A 12,500-nucleotide genomic window follows, 5' to 3' on the forward strand; every position below is an offset into this window, starting at 1 on the left:
TTTATATATAGATAGATAGATAGATATATTTATATATATATATATATATATATATATATATATATATATATATGTATACATATGTATGTATGTATGTATGTATACACTTATCAAACATACATACATATATACATATATATAATGTACATGCACATGGACACTCACACATCATGCTTACTTGGACATATATGTATACTCAAAATTGTAATTTCTTTTTCCAACCCACAGGAATGTAAGGTTTGCTTCAATGATTACGATCAGGCTGACAGAAGGCCAAGAGTGCTGCCATGTGGTCACTTCTTCTGTTCTATGTGTGTGACAAGCCTCTTGAAGGAGGGTACCCTCAAGTGCCCCATCTGCTGTTCCCAGCACACCATTCCTGATATAATGCAAATCCCCATTGCTTATGATTTTGAAGAGTTACTCTCAAGCATAAACTTGGCCTCACCAGGGAAAAGAGAAGTGCCAGAGCCCCAACAGGACATTGCAATAGACCCAACCAGACTGAGACTAATACAGTTGGCAGTCAGTAGTGCTACTTCAGATTGCACTCAGATGCAGACTCAGCTCCGTACTTACAACACAACCTTGGATAACTTGATAACAGAACATGAGGAGCAAGTTAAGAATCTCACAGACATGATCCAGAGGCACATGAATGCACAGGAACTCCTGAAAAAGGAAAAGAGCAGATTGACTTATCTTCAAGGACAAGGTGAACAACAGTACCACTTATTACAGGAAGCAGCTGAAAGTCTTCATACCAGTGACAAGATGGATACAGACAGGGCTATCAGCAGTGCTGAACAGTGCCATGCTGTCACATTAATGTGGATCAAACAATGCAATGATACACTCCCAGATGTGAATGCCATCCAGCAGTCAGCTAAGGTGAGATCTATATTTTTACACATGGATGTTTGTGTATTACTTGTTTTTCTTTCATAAGATCTGTTGTATTATTATTGCAGTGTAAGCATAATTAACTGATAGCAAATTATCATGCAATGTCCACTGTAATTTTTGTTTATTAATTCTGGTAACACAAAGATTTTATTTTATGCTGTTCTTGATGAAGTTACTTTTATGGCAGTTGCGATATGCTACCAAAAAGACCATAGAGGTAATGAACCAAGAAGTGGATGCTGGTGTGCAGGATGCAGGTGTTGCTGCTTCCAATAGAGTAGTCAGTGGAACACTTCATGCAACTGTCCTTGAGAAGGTCAATAACATCATAGGCATACCAGCAGAAACTGTAACAGTAAGTAACCAGGTTGAACTTCATTTTTTCATAATTCTGTAATAATGGTTATTTATTTTTTTAATGGGATGTGAACTGGCTTTGTTATTATGAAACTGAGAAATTTAAAAGTTATTTAAAAAATAATTAATAATGAGAAAGTAAACATATTTAATACAATGGGAAAGTAATTTTAGTCAATGGTAATTGAAACATCAGCAGCTTACTTGTATTCGAGAGTTTAAGTAGCAGTTGCTAGTTGTTGTTTTTTTGTTTCCATCAGCATTTGACAACTTAGGTGCTTCCATAAAACTGATGCAAACCAGCTGTAAACCAATACCTTACCAAATTATCTACAATGGGCCCTAAACCACATGTTATCACAGGTATGGTCCAAAGTGAGGAAAAAGGCACAATAAAGAATATTTCTTGTTATACAGTGCTGATTTGGCCCCAGCATATGTTTCCAGTATAAACCTTTATACTGGGAATATGCTGCAAGTTGCCATGACTCCACCTAGTCTCAACTCCGAAAGTGGTATCTTTCAAGCAATTTGTTCAGTATGTATGTGTTTGAAGGCTTATACTATTCTCTATTTAGACAAGATTAAAACTAGGTTTTCTGTGTTTTCAAATCTGAAGACAGTATGTATTTACACAGTAAGTATTCATGTGATTTGATAGCTGCAGTAGAATACTTTTTTGAAGTCATTAATGCAAGTATTTTTTTTGTAGATATAACATATATTCACATTGTTATGAAAAGGCGTATATGACTTACTGATTCTATAATTATTTCTCACCATAACCTGCATAATACTTTCATATCATTATGAAGGGGCATATGACTGATTCTATGATTTCTCCCCACATACTGCATAATACTTTCATATGATATGATTTAAGAATTATTTCTTATCATGTTCACCACTTTTCCAGATAGAAAGCTTACGAGGACTGTCTATGCCTGCTCGAATGTTGGTTGAGGCTGGAAAGCTAGCAGCTGTCCTGACCAAGCAAGGCAAGAGTCGTCATGGTAGGATAACTGTACATGACGGAGCCATTTGTCTCCACCACCTTCAGAATGAGTGTCCCAAGACAACTCAGCATCTCCATACACTTCCAGTAAGTAATATCTTAAAAATCATGTGAGGTATATTATATATCATTGAGTAGTATTATACCATTTTTGTGAGTGACATACTGTCTCATTGTGTGATATTGAGTTGTTTTTACCATAAAGGATAGATATATCTTATGATTATTGATATTAGGATTGGTTATGATGGCAGGATAAAATGAGAGATTTTTTGCTTCATTAAGATTTATTATTTTCCAGTTTTATGATGTCGTAGCATCTACTGAAACGCTCTCCAGTCTGGTATTCTTGGATCTAGCTTGGCCAGGTTCATCCCCCGGTCGTGTCTACATTAGAATTATTAGAGATACTCCGATGGCAAAAAACTTTGTGCTACTCTGTACAGGTGAACATGGCCCTTCATATACCAACACCCACTTCTTTGGGGTTGTGTGTAAAGGTTTGCCAGGGGAACGCATTGTAGGAGGGGATTATGAATACAATGATGGCAATGGAGGAGCTGCTGTTATACCAGGCCTGAGTGGAAGTGGAGATTATAACAAACATTGCTCTGTAGGAGCTGTAGGTGGCTGGGTTTCTGATTATTCTCGTGCTTCACAGTTCACCGTCACTACAAAAAAGTCCCTGTTTCCATACATTGATCCACGTGTGTTTGGAAAGGTGGAAAAAGGGCTGGAAGTAGCTAAAGCAGCAGCAAAGTATAGGAATATTAAAAATGTAACAGTTGTAGATTGTGGCATTGTAATTCCATATTGAATGACCTCTAAAGGTGACATAAGTACTTCACTCAAATAGAATCTCATACTGTCATCCGTTGTGAATGAATGTATCAGGGATTGATTTTAAGTTTAGAAACAGTTATGTATCTTTATTTAATAGTAATAGTGATGGAGGTATTATTGTAGCAACAGCAGTAGTTGTAGCTGTAGTAGTAGCTGTAATTAGTAATAATAGTACAGTTATTTTGTTACTGTTTAAAATATACATATTTATCTGTTAAATATATATGGGAAGTTTGCATTTAAAGAATATTATAGATTTATCAATTTTCAATACTGTTGATGTAGGCCTTGTAAACAGAGTGCCTAAATCATTGCCTTAAACATTGTTGATAACATGTCAGGAAAATATGCATCTAATTAGGCTGCAAACATATTGGTAAACAATAAGTACCCGTTCCCAAAGATGCTACTGTCCAGGAAATGTCCAAAGCAGTGTCTTGAAATATATTTACTGGGTCAAAGGTCTAAACAAGATATGTCCATAGCAGTGTTTTGACCATGTTTCAAAGCAAGATTATATATTATGTTAACATGACCTCAGAAGACGTGTTTGTAATTTGTTACAGGTTTAGATACACCATTTTTTATGTACTGTATATTCAGAATTTAAGGGTGTGTGAGTTGCCATGGCAAATCGACCAAATGAATTCAAAATGACAAATAATTATATGAAAACTGCTAATATTAAGTGTCAAGTGCATTTGAAGAGTTCAACTGCTGTGCCACAATAGTCGCATTGGAAGTCACACTGCAAGAATTCAGAAAAGCATCTCTGTCTATTAGTTCATTAAATGCATAATTAATATAGAATTATGATGCTTTGCTATGTGCTAAAACGGATGTGTGCTCAGTGACTGTGAGCTAAGCTGACTGACAGTGGCATGCAAAGGACTGATGATGCATGGGGTCAACTCCTTGATTGTATGCCCCAGAGACTCCAGTATATGGCTTAGGACTGAGAAATATGAGAAAGGGAGATATTTTGAATATGTAAATGCAGATGAAACATGAAATAAATACTTCAATTGATTTGAATATAAATTTCAAAATCACTATCTTCTGACCGGATGTGTATATTATCATAAATTTTTGACTTCTCAGGATTGCTTCATATAATCTTTTTTTTTCATTGAAAAGCAACAAGCAGTACTCTGACAAAAAATCAGCCATCTACCTTTGATAGAAAAAAATAAAGCTTCAATATAAAAAAGTAATAGTTATCAAGTTTTGGTGTATAACAGTTGTGAAAAGTCCATCTGAAAGTATGGAAGCTGTCTGTGATATGTACTACTTTAATTTACTGTTTAAGTAATGTATGTTGACTCTAGAAACCACCTGCTGCATACCCAAGGTCATTTTGAAGGCATCTGTTTCATATTTTTTAACATTTATCTATTGTGCTGCTTGAGAAAGGCCTTCTTGATCTTGCTGACAGCCATACCCATGCCTGTATGTAGCATTGTTGTAACTCACCAAAGATGTTGCAATGGCAAAGCCCTGGATGTGCTGTGTTAATGACTAAATTTATGTGGCAGATAGGCTATGGAAAATCACATTGCTTGCCTTTTAATTGCCTCTCATCTTGTTGATCCTGTGATTTGCACCATATGGGCATGCATTATAGTTCATGCTAATGATGGCACTGATGGCAGAACTATCACAGAGGGCAGACATAAGATGTGTATCATTAGTCAGATTTTTTTCTTTGTCGTTCTTTTTATTTTTTACATACTTTTCAAAAGAATGTCTGTTAATCTACAACCAGTCCTGTGTGCACATCAGTAACAGAACCTGCACCAAGCAATGACTTGTGACCCCATGTATGCCAGGTGTTAAGATCTTGAAAGTAAGGTAATTTAATTCATTCTGAGTCCCATAGTAGTCCACCCTCCCAAACTACCTGGCAGACAGCCTTATCTGACGATTTTGGTCGACTACGGGTACAGGTACTCCCTTCTCCCTTGGTTTTCTCATCAATTCTGCCTAAACAGTGGGCATGAAGCAAGTGTCCAATCATGTGGACAGGGCATTTGAATTAAATATGTGAGTAATGTTACTCATCAGAATGGTTATCACTATATACTTGCACAAAAGTTATATCCTTTCCCCAGCTTCAGTTTAAAACCACATAAATAGTTTATGAAGCATTTGCAGAGGTGTTGTGATCACTCCCTAGATGTCATACTGGATACATACCCACATACACATGTACACATATACATACAAACTTCACATGCATACACGAAAAACTCACTCACTCACTCTCTCGAGACAATATGGCTATATATCTAACAACCTCTATATTGTATCTCCATCTCTATGTGTCTGCATATCTCTATTATTTCTAACAGTTGCAGTAGCTCCATCTCTCTTAGGTAGTGCCTGATATAATATGAAAGTGAATTAAGAATCAAAGTATGAATAACATATGCTTTCTTGTTCTGTAATTAATAATGCAATTGTTGGACAGTTATCACTGGAGGGCATTGCTGGACCCATTTATTTGCTTCCCTAGCAGATTGTGCCTTTGCGCATTGCTATTCTAAACCTTGTGTTACTGCAATGTGTGACAATCTCTTGAAGACTGTGGTAGTGGTACTCTAGTACTTTATCATCTAGTGCATACCACATTTACATAACTCTACACCATGTGATAGTATTTATTTATTTATTGAAAATAAGCTGCCCCATCAATATCTTAGGTCATACACTGCATATTCAAAGTATAGCAATATGGTGAGGCTTGGGGGCAAAGCAATGGTTATATAGCACTAAGATAAAAAAAAAATGGGTAAAAATTTGTTAACAATTAGGACAAAATAGTTGTAGAGGGCTTCAAGTTAGTATTGTAGTGAAAAGGGTGAAGAGGGAAGAGCAAATGGAGTATGAAGGCCATTCAGGACAGACTTTCATCCTTTCAGCATGATTTTAACACTTTAGGATATGGATAGTAGGGGATGAAGAAAAGGAAAAGGAAGGAGGGAGAAGAAAAGACCATGCAAAATTAATGGAGGGAAGAATGGAGGTCCAAGCTAGGGGTGATCCCCTATGTTGGGCCTCAGTCTCTGTCTCATAAGATAACAAGGGATTGGGGTATGCAGACACAGAGAATAGGACTGTGTAATCTGCATAATACTGAAATCATTCTAGCTCTATTATTCATTTCAGGGCATAGTAAATCATACAACAAGATTTGTTTACATCTTTATTAAATGATACGTATGTACTATAACGGATGCTCCCCTATGAGAAAACCAGGAAAAAAGTACTCACAATTTAGACTTCTTTTCCCTCTACCTACTTTTACTCCTCAAAGTACACACTGTTAAAGACCAATTAATAGTTTGGAGAGCACAAATACTTTTGAATATATGCATAGCTGAATTTACAACATACTATCAGATTCTTCCAGCCCAGTATCAAAACCAACTATTTTTTGTGATTCAAACCCCTATGTAATATTTTAATCCTAAAAGTATAAATCAATGAGCACATCATTTCAAAACATAGCTTACATTTCTAGTAAACATCCATGGTCAACATTTTTTGGAATGACTGAAAGTAGAAATCTTAACATTTATAAGTTCCTCACTTGTTCAATTATAGTTTAACAATGGAGAAAAAGAAAGACCATCTGATAAAAAAAAGAACACTGGAGAGAGAAACAGCCGATGAGATGATAAATAATGATTCCAGAGGGGAGCATGGAGAGAAAAAAGTCAAGTGGTATCTGGGAAGGAGCAGCCCATCAACATGCAGTGTGATGTATATGGAGGCAGTGCATGGTTGTCTGGAACATGTGGGGGACCTTTTTTTCTTCTTCTTCTTCTACCTTCACTTTATTTGTATTATGCATAACAACCAATGATGGTTTGGTTGGGCTTTTGTGGTAACAATGTACTCTCTCCTCCACTACTTTATTTACTGCATAGACAAATGAAAATCAAGACTTAACCAAGGTCATAAGTGAACTTGACAGACTAAACAGAAATGAAAATTAAGGACTCCTCTAGACTGCAGCTACAACCAACCATCTCAATGCACTGCTTCCAAGCCTACACACTTCTTAATTATTCAATGTATAAAAAGAAAACTAGGGTGCTCCACGATCCATTATAAGAGTTCCCATCCACTCATTTTGGGATAAACCAACACAGAGAAGATACACAAGAAAAAAATGGGTGGGCCTTCTCTGCTTATTACAAACCACTAGGACACAAATCACAATAGAAAAGGACATGAAGATCTATGGCTAAATACTAGATATGCCACCATATTGTGCTGTGGATAGTTTGCTCCTATGCTACACCATAGGAGGATTTTATACTCACTTGAAAAGGCATCTCCAGTCAAAAGTAATGTAAGCTTGCTCTACATTTGCAAATCTTTATTTACAAGTGTACAGAATTCAAGCCTACAAAACTTCCATTGAGTTAGGTATCACTCAACTTTACAGGCAAAGTAAGATGACACTGAATATGTAAACCCTAGTAAATACCTTGTCATACTAAACTGCACTGTACAAAGTAATTTCCACGGTTTACATTCCTGAATTTCCTACTTTGTACCTGCAATCTCAAATGCCACCTGCTAATCCAAACGCTACCTCAGTCGCATTCATTATTAACTAGTGGGAGTTAAATCAATATAGGTGGCATGTGAGTAAGTTAGAGAAAGTTGCAACAACAACAACCTAGCACTGCAACCAATTATGGTTTTAACTTTTTTTATATATATATACCACGGCATGCACTTAAGTGGAGCATTTCTCATTAGCTTGCACACAACTGCAACGTGACTTATCACCATGATATTCAAATTAGCTGTGGACTGTCTAAATTTCAGGAAAAAAGATGTATACAATGAAAAAAATAAAGATGGAACCAAAGAGTTCAGTGCCTACCAAAAATTACATGCAAAGAGATCTACAAAAATTGTCTACAAAAAATCTTACCCTTTCATTAGTTTTGATATGGCCTAACATGTGAATTTGTTTACTTGCATGTTCAAACCCAGGTAGAGTATCACAGCTTACAACCACGTGTCACTTTAAAGGAAACACCTGCTTGTACAAAATCTATACCAATCTCAATCCAGACATAAAGTATTTGAAAATCCATGAGTTTATCTGCATTCAGTAGCCTTAATACTGATACGTTAAGAGTAATGATACACAAATTTTAAAAATTGGTTTGTAACAAAAGACACATAATGTGCAACCTCCTATACCATTTCTCTTAAGCCCACCACATGGCCCAACTAATTTATTGTACTCCTCCAATATCTCAGTAAATATTTTGAAAAATGTTATGCCTTATTTATTCTTGAAAACTTCACTCCTTTTTTTCTTAGAATGTAATTGAAAAGCATTTTGTTTAATACTACAAGTACCAGAAGATCTTTCAAACTTATGGCAAGACAACTTTGATGTCCTACTGAAATAAGAATCTGGTTTCATCTATCAGTCAAAACTGAGACAAAAATGTTTCAGGAAATGATGTAACACTATTCAGTGTGATCTTCCAAGATAGTCTAATTGTCACATAAACTTTGTCTTGATAATATAGAGTTGAGTCAAGCAGTGAAGTGATTCTGCAATTTAATTTGAATCTTGCAAGATTATTGATGACCAAGTAATTAGTTACACAGTTAGGTAATAAATTTCCTTTATTATTATTATTATTATAGTATACAACAAAATATGCTGCTTGAGAGAGCAATAGTAACAGTCTAATTGAAAAAGGTTTTTGTCTTCAGAATCAACTCTCAATTTCTACATGGTTCATCACTGTCCTGTCTCAACTGCCTGCATCTTCAAGCTACCACATAGCAAAATTTGTTTTTAAATTTAAAAAGAGGGCTTGCTTCATACATCTATTCCTTCTTACCAATATGCACATTAGGGAGAGCTTTCTTTTCCAGCTACCAGAATTTCCCCAAGAGAACTCGGTGAATTAAACAAGAAATCTAATTAAGAAGTAGGCACAATTGAGAACTAACCAACTGTGAACAATTAAGCAATGGTCTAAGAACTTTAAACTAAAGGAAAATAATCTAAAGGAGGAGATTGTGTAGCTGGAATTGGGGATCCCCCATTTCACAAGAGTAAAAGGGGAACAAAGCAAGCCACGGATATGACTCTAAGGCGAAGACACAGAAGTTTGTGGTTATTTTCAACTATATTGGGCCAAACAGCAACTACTACAGTAGGTCTGATGAATTTGAGATGTGAACAGCTAAAATGAGCCTTGATCCCACCTCTAACATAACTGGTTTCTATGTCCATGGAAAAGTTACATTAAAAAGGTGATGAAGACTCACAGTTGCTTATCTCTCCTTGATAAGAGGCTACTAGACTGGTCTTAAACTGTGTTGTCACAAGGAACATTTCGCTTTAAGAAAACATGCTGTGGGTTCCTACACTAGGACCAACAGTAAAGCTGAAATTTGCTTGTAACAACAAAGGTACATAGATGAATATCAGATACAGTAAATGCTCATATCTGGATAGTTGATTACGCATTATGAAATGAAGGTTTAAAAATTATAAATAAATGATCAGTAGTTATGTGCTAAAAGAAATAAAGAAAAAAATATAGGAGACAGACTATACAATCAAAAGATGATGAATGATTTTGGTCAACAGGAAGGTCATAAAATGATATTTTTTAAAAAGAATAAAAGAAACGACAATTTTTCTTTAAAATGTCTTTGATGATGTTTTTTTTTACTATACCTACAAAATTAACAAATGACATTTAACAATAACAAAACAAGTCCCAGATCTCTACACAAGGGAAAAGTATAACAGTAGAGTTCCCTTCGGCAAGGGGCCAGACTTACCAAGAGGGATTTTCTGAGGGATCGTCCCTATTTTTTCACAGCTGGGGAAACATTATTACCTTTATATATGTATATATATGTATAACAAATTGTACATGCGTCTTACTAATTATTGTTTTTTGTAATCATTTGGAAGGCTGGATATATATAGGTATATATATAGTCTGGTTTTCTAAATAAAATCAACCAGTTTTTCTGCATGCCATTATCGAGTTACTGAAATTGCATCACAAGTAGCAAGACCGGCACTGGTTTAACAAGTACTGAACACAACATCTGATTGGATATGGGATCTTTTAGGACTTCCAAAACGTTGGATAATAGGTTATACATGCTTTTTTTTCTTCTTCCTTAAAAGTCTTAAGCACATCATCCAAAAGATGTCAGCCTGGCCCGGGATGACTGCGCTTGAGGGAAAGGTTTAGCTGTTTTCTCTCTGTTTATGCGTTCTTCAGCAGAGAGCCAGCCCTCTCGTTGGCCATGTTCACTCTCACCGTGTTTGAATCCGCCTGAAATGGAAAGGGATGTTTAAGCATGATGGTACAGACATTGCATGCCAAAAGGTTCAGCGTTTTATAAGAGAGTAGTATTTGCGAGTCATCACTCAAAATATATTATATATTATATATATATTTATATATCTGCATTTGTCACAAACTTAAAAAAAACAGTAATACTTTAAATAATTGCAGTTATATAACTCAATATATGGTTCTATTCATTACACACTTTGTTTTCTTTTGTCAACCATTTTGCCATGTGCTAATTCTACATTGTAGCAACAATAAGTCTAGCAATAGTGATCCTTTAAACAAATATTGTAAACCTGCATAAAGCCTTCTTACAGCAGTGACACTAAAGTAGTTTACCCTTTATTAAATCCTCATACATACTTGCCTGCCTAACATTTCAAAATAGCTAAATGCTAATTTCACCAGGAGCAACACAGTATATTTCAGAAAAATATATGATAATTAAAGCAAAAGCAAATGTTTGATGAACAAGACCTTTGCTATCATAACAGAAAGCCTTTTGAGACAGTAATGTACAGGGAAAGTAATAGGAAGATGATTAACACCACTATATTAATGAACAGAAAATGTCATATCCCTGTAATATTTGCTGAAAAAAAATCTTTGATTTATAGGAAAAAAGAGATGCAAATTTTGTTGGTCTCTTCTAGCTTCTTTGCAACATCTTTATTGCTTATTCTCCACATTCTTAAGAGTTCCCAGCAAAATTTATTCTTCATACAGCAAGTTAAATTTTATTAAGTTGTAGCTTCCTGTGCTATTGTAGCTAGCAATTAATAAAGGATCAACCATACTTCATTGAAACAAATGTCTACTGAAGATTTTTACTTTTGAAGGTATTACTGATGTGCACTTTTCCTTAGGAGCTGAATTTAGATTCTGTTCTGTAGTTTATTTCACAATTATATTAGTCATTAAAAAAAAAACAAAAAAAACAATGGCTTTCATAGACTTCTATCCATAAAAATGCTATGTACATAATATTCAAAGACTTGATCTCATGAAGATAAAAATACATCAGTGAACAAGAAAAACTTTACATTTAACTTTTTATGTTGAAAGAGCAATGGCATATTAAAGAAAGACGTGTGCATATGAACAAAAACAAAGACACAGAGAACAAAAATAACAGAATGAAAGGGAAGGAGGAAAACAATGAGTTTTGACAAGAACGGGTGGAGTTTGTGAAGACCAATGTGCCTCATGAGTGCAGTAGAAAGTCAACATGACTCACAGTAACGTATGCTCAGTAGGCAAGGCTGCGTATTATATAATCACGTGTAATAAAGGTAACAAGCCTTCAAGAGGCTTTGTTGAGAACAAGAAAAACATTACACCCAAAAATTGGTTCTTCAGGGGGGAAAAAAATAAAAAAATTGAGTTGAAGTGATGTAAATCCTACTTCTATTTTCTTCATTTTCTGTAAATTCAGCCCCAAAAATCTTCATTCCAAGTGATTCTATTTTAGTTACCAGTTGCTTCCACCAAACACAAAATTTAGCGGTGGTATATCTTAAAAAATAACAAATAAATTAAAGGTAAATATTACTTTTGGTTCTAACTACTTCTCTATATACGTAAATTTTCTATAAGGTGTCTACAAAATGCAGCAAGTGATACACATTAAGGTGTGCGTTTTTTTAAATTACGAGAATGTGAACCATCAAAAATAGAGCGACGTACAGCATTGTATAGTCTTACTACTACTATACTCTTTCATGAAGAAATGAGCTTTTATGAGAGCAACTGTAATGGCTTAAAATAATTTAAACAAAAAATATGAATTTACTTTCCTTGTTTAATTTTCTTTTTGCCACATATACAGCTAGCCTACACAAAATTACTAACTTGCAGTAAAATCTCAAATCAGAAAAAAAAATTAGACCCAAACCATTGCCTCTTTTTTTTGTTTTTTTTTGCTTTTTTGTAAATATCATGAGAAAACGAGGGTTTGCGGAATTAGCTCCTCATGAGTTTGCTTGCTTTCTCATTCGCTTCCGTAA

At 35.0% G+C, this 12,500-nt stretch overlaps 2 protein-coding genes across 6 annotated transcripts in view; one reads left to right on the forward strand and one right to left on the reverse strand.

The window, feature by feature from the left end:
- LOC113815873 (uncharacterized) overlaps positions 1-4,156 on the forward strand; it is a 7,005-nt gene extending 2,849 nt beyond the window's left edge. For all 3 annotated transcript variants that reach the window (XM_027367892.2, XM_070117000.1, XM_070117001.1), the window contains exons 3-6: positions 229-891; positions 1,094-1,261; positions 2,180-2,365; positions 2,580-4,156. In XM_027367892.2, coding sequence (XP_027223693.2) covers positions 229-891; positions 1,094-1,261; positions 2,180-2,365; positions 2,580-3,095 — 1,533 coding nt within the window. In that variant the 3' untranslated portion in view covers positions 3,096-4,156. The remainder of the gene's footprint in view (positions 1-228; positions 892-1,093; positions 1,262-2,179; positions 2,366-2,579) is intronic.
- Positions 4,157-6,313: 2,157 nt separating this feature from the next.
- The window catches only part of LOC113815875 (synaptosomal-associated protein 25), a 21,350-nt gene continuing 15,163 nt past the window's right edge, over positions 6,314-12,500 (reverse strand). For all 3 annotated transcript variants that reach the window (XM_070117007.1, XM_070117006.1, XM_070117005.1), the window contains exon 8: positions 6,314-10,473. In XM_070117007.1, coding sequence (XP_069973108.1) covers positions 10,405-10,473 — 69 coding nt within the window. In that variant the 3' untranslated portion in view covers positions 6,314-10,404. The remainder of the gene's footprint in view (positions 10,474-12,500) is intronic.

Source organism: Penaeus vannamei, chromosome 39, assembly GCF_042767895.1.
Source record: "Penaeus vannamei isolate JL-2024 chromosome 39, ASM4276789v1, whole genome shotgun sequence".
Classification (NCBI taxonomy): domain Eukaryota; kingdom Metazoa; phylum Arthropoda; class Malacostraca; order Decapoda; family Penaeidae; genus Penaeus; species Penaeus vannamei.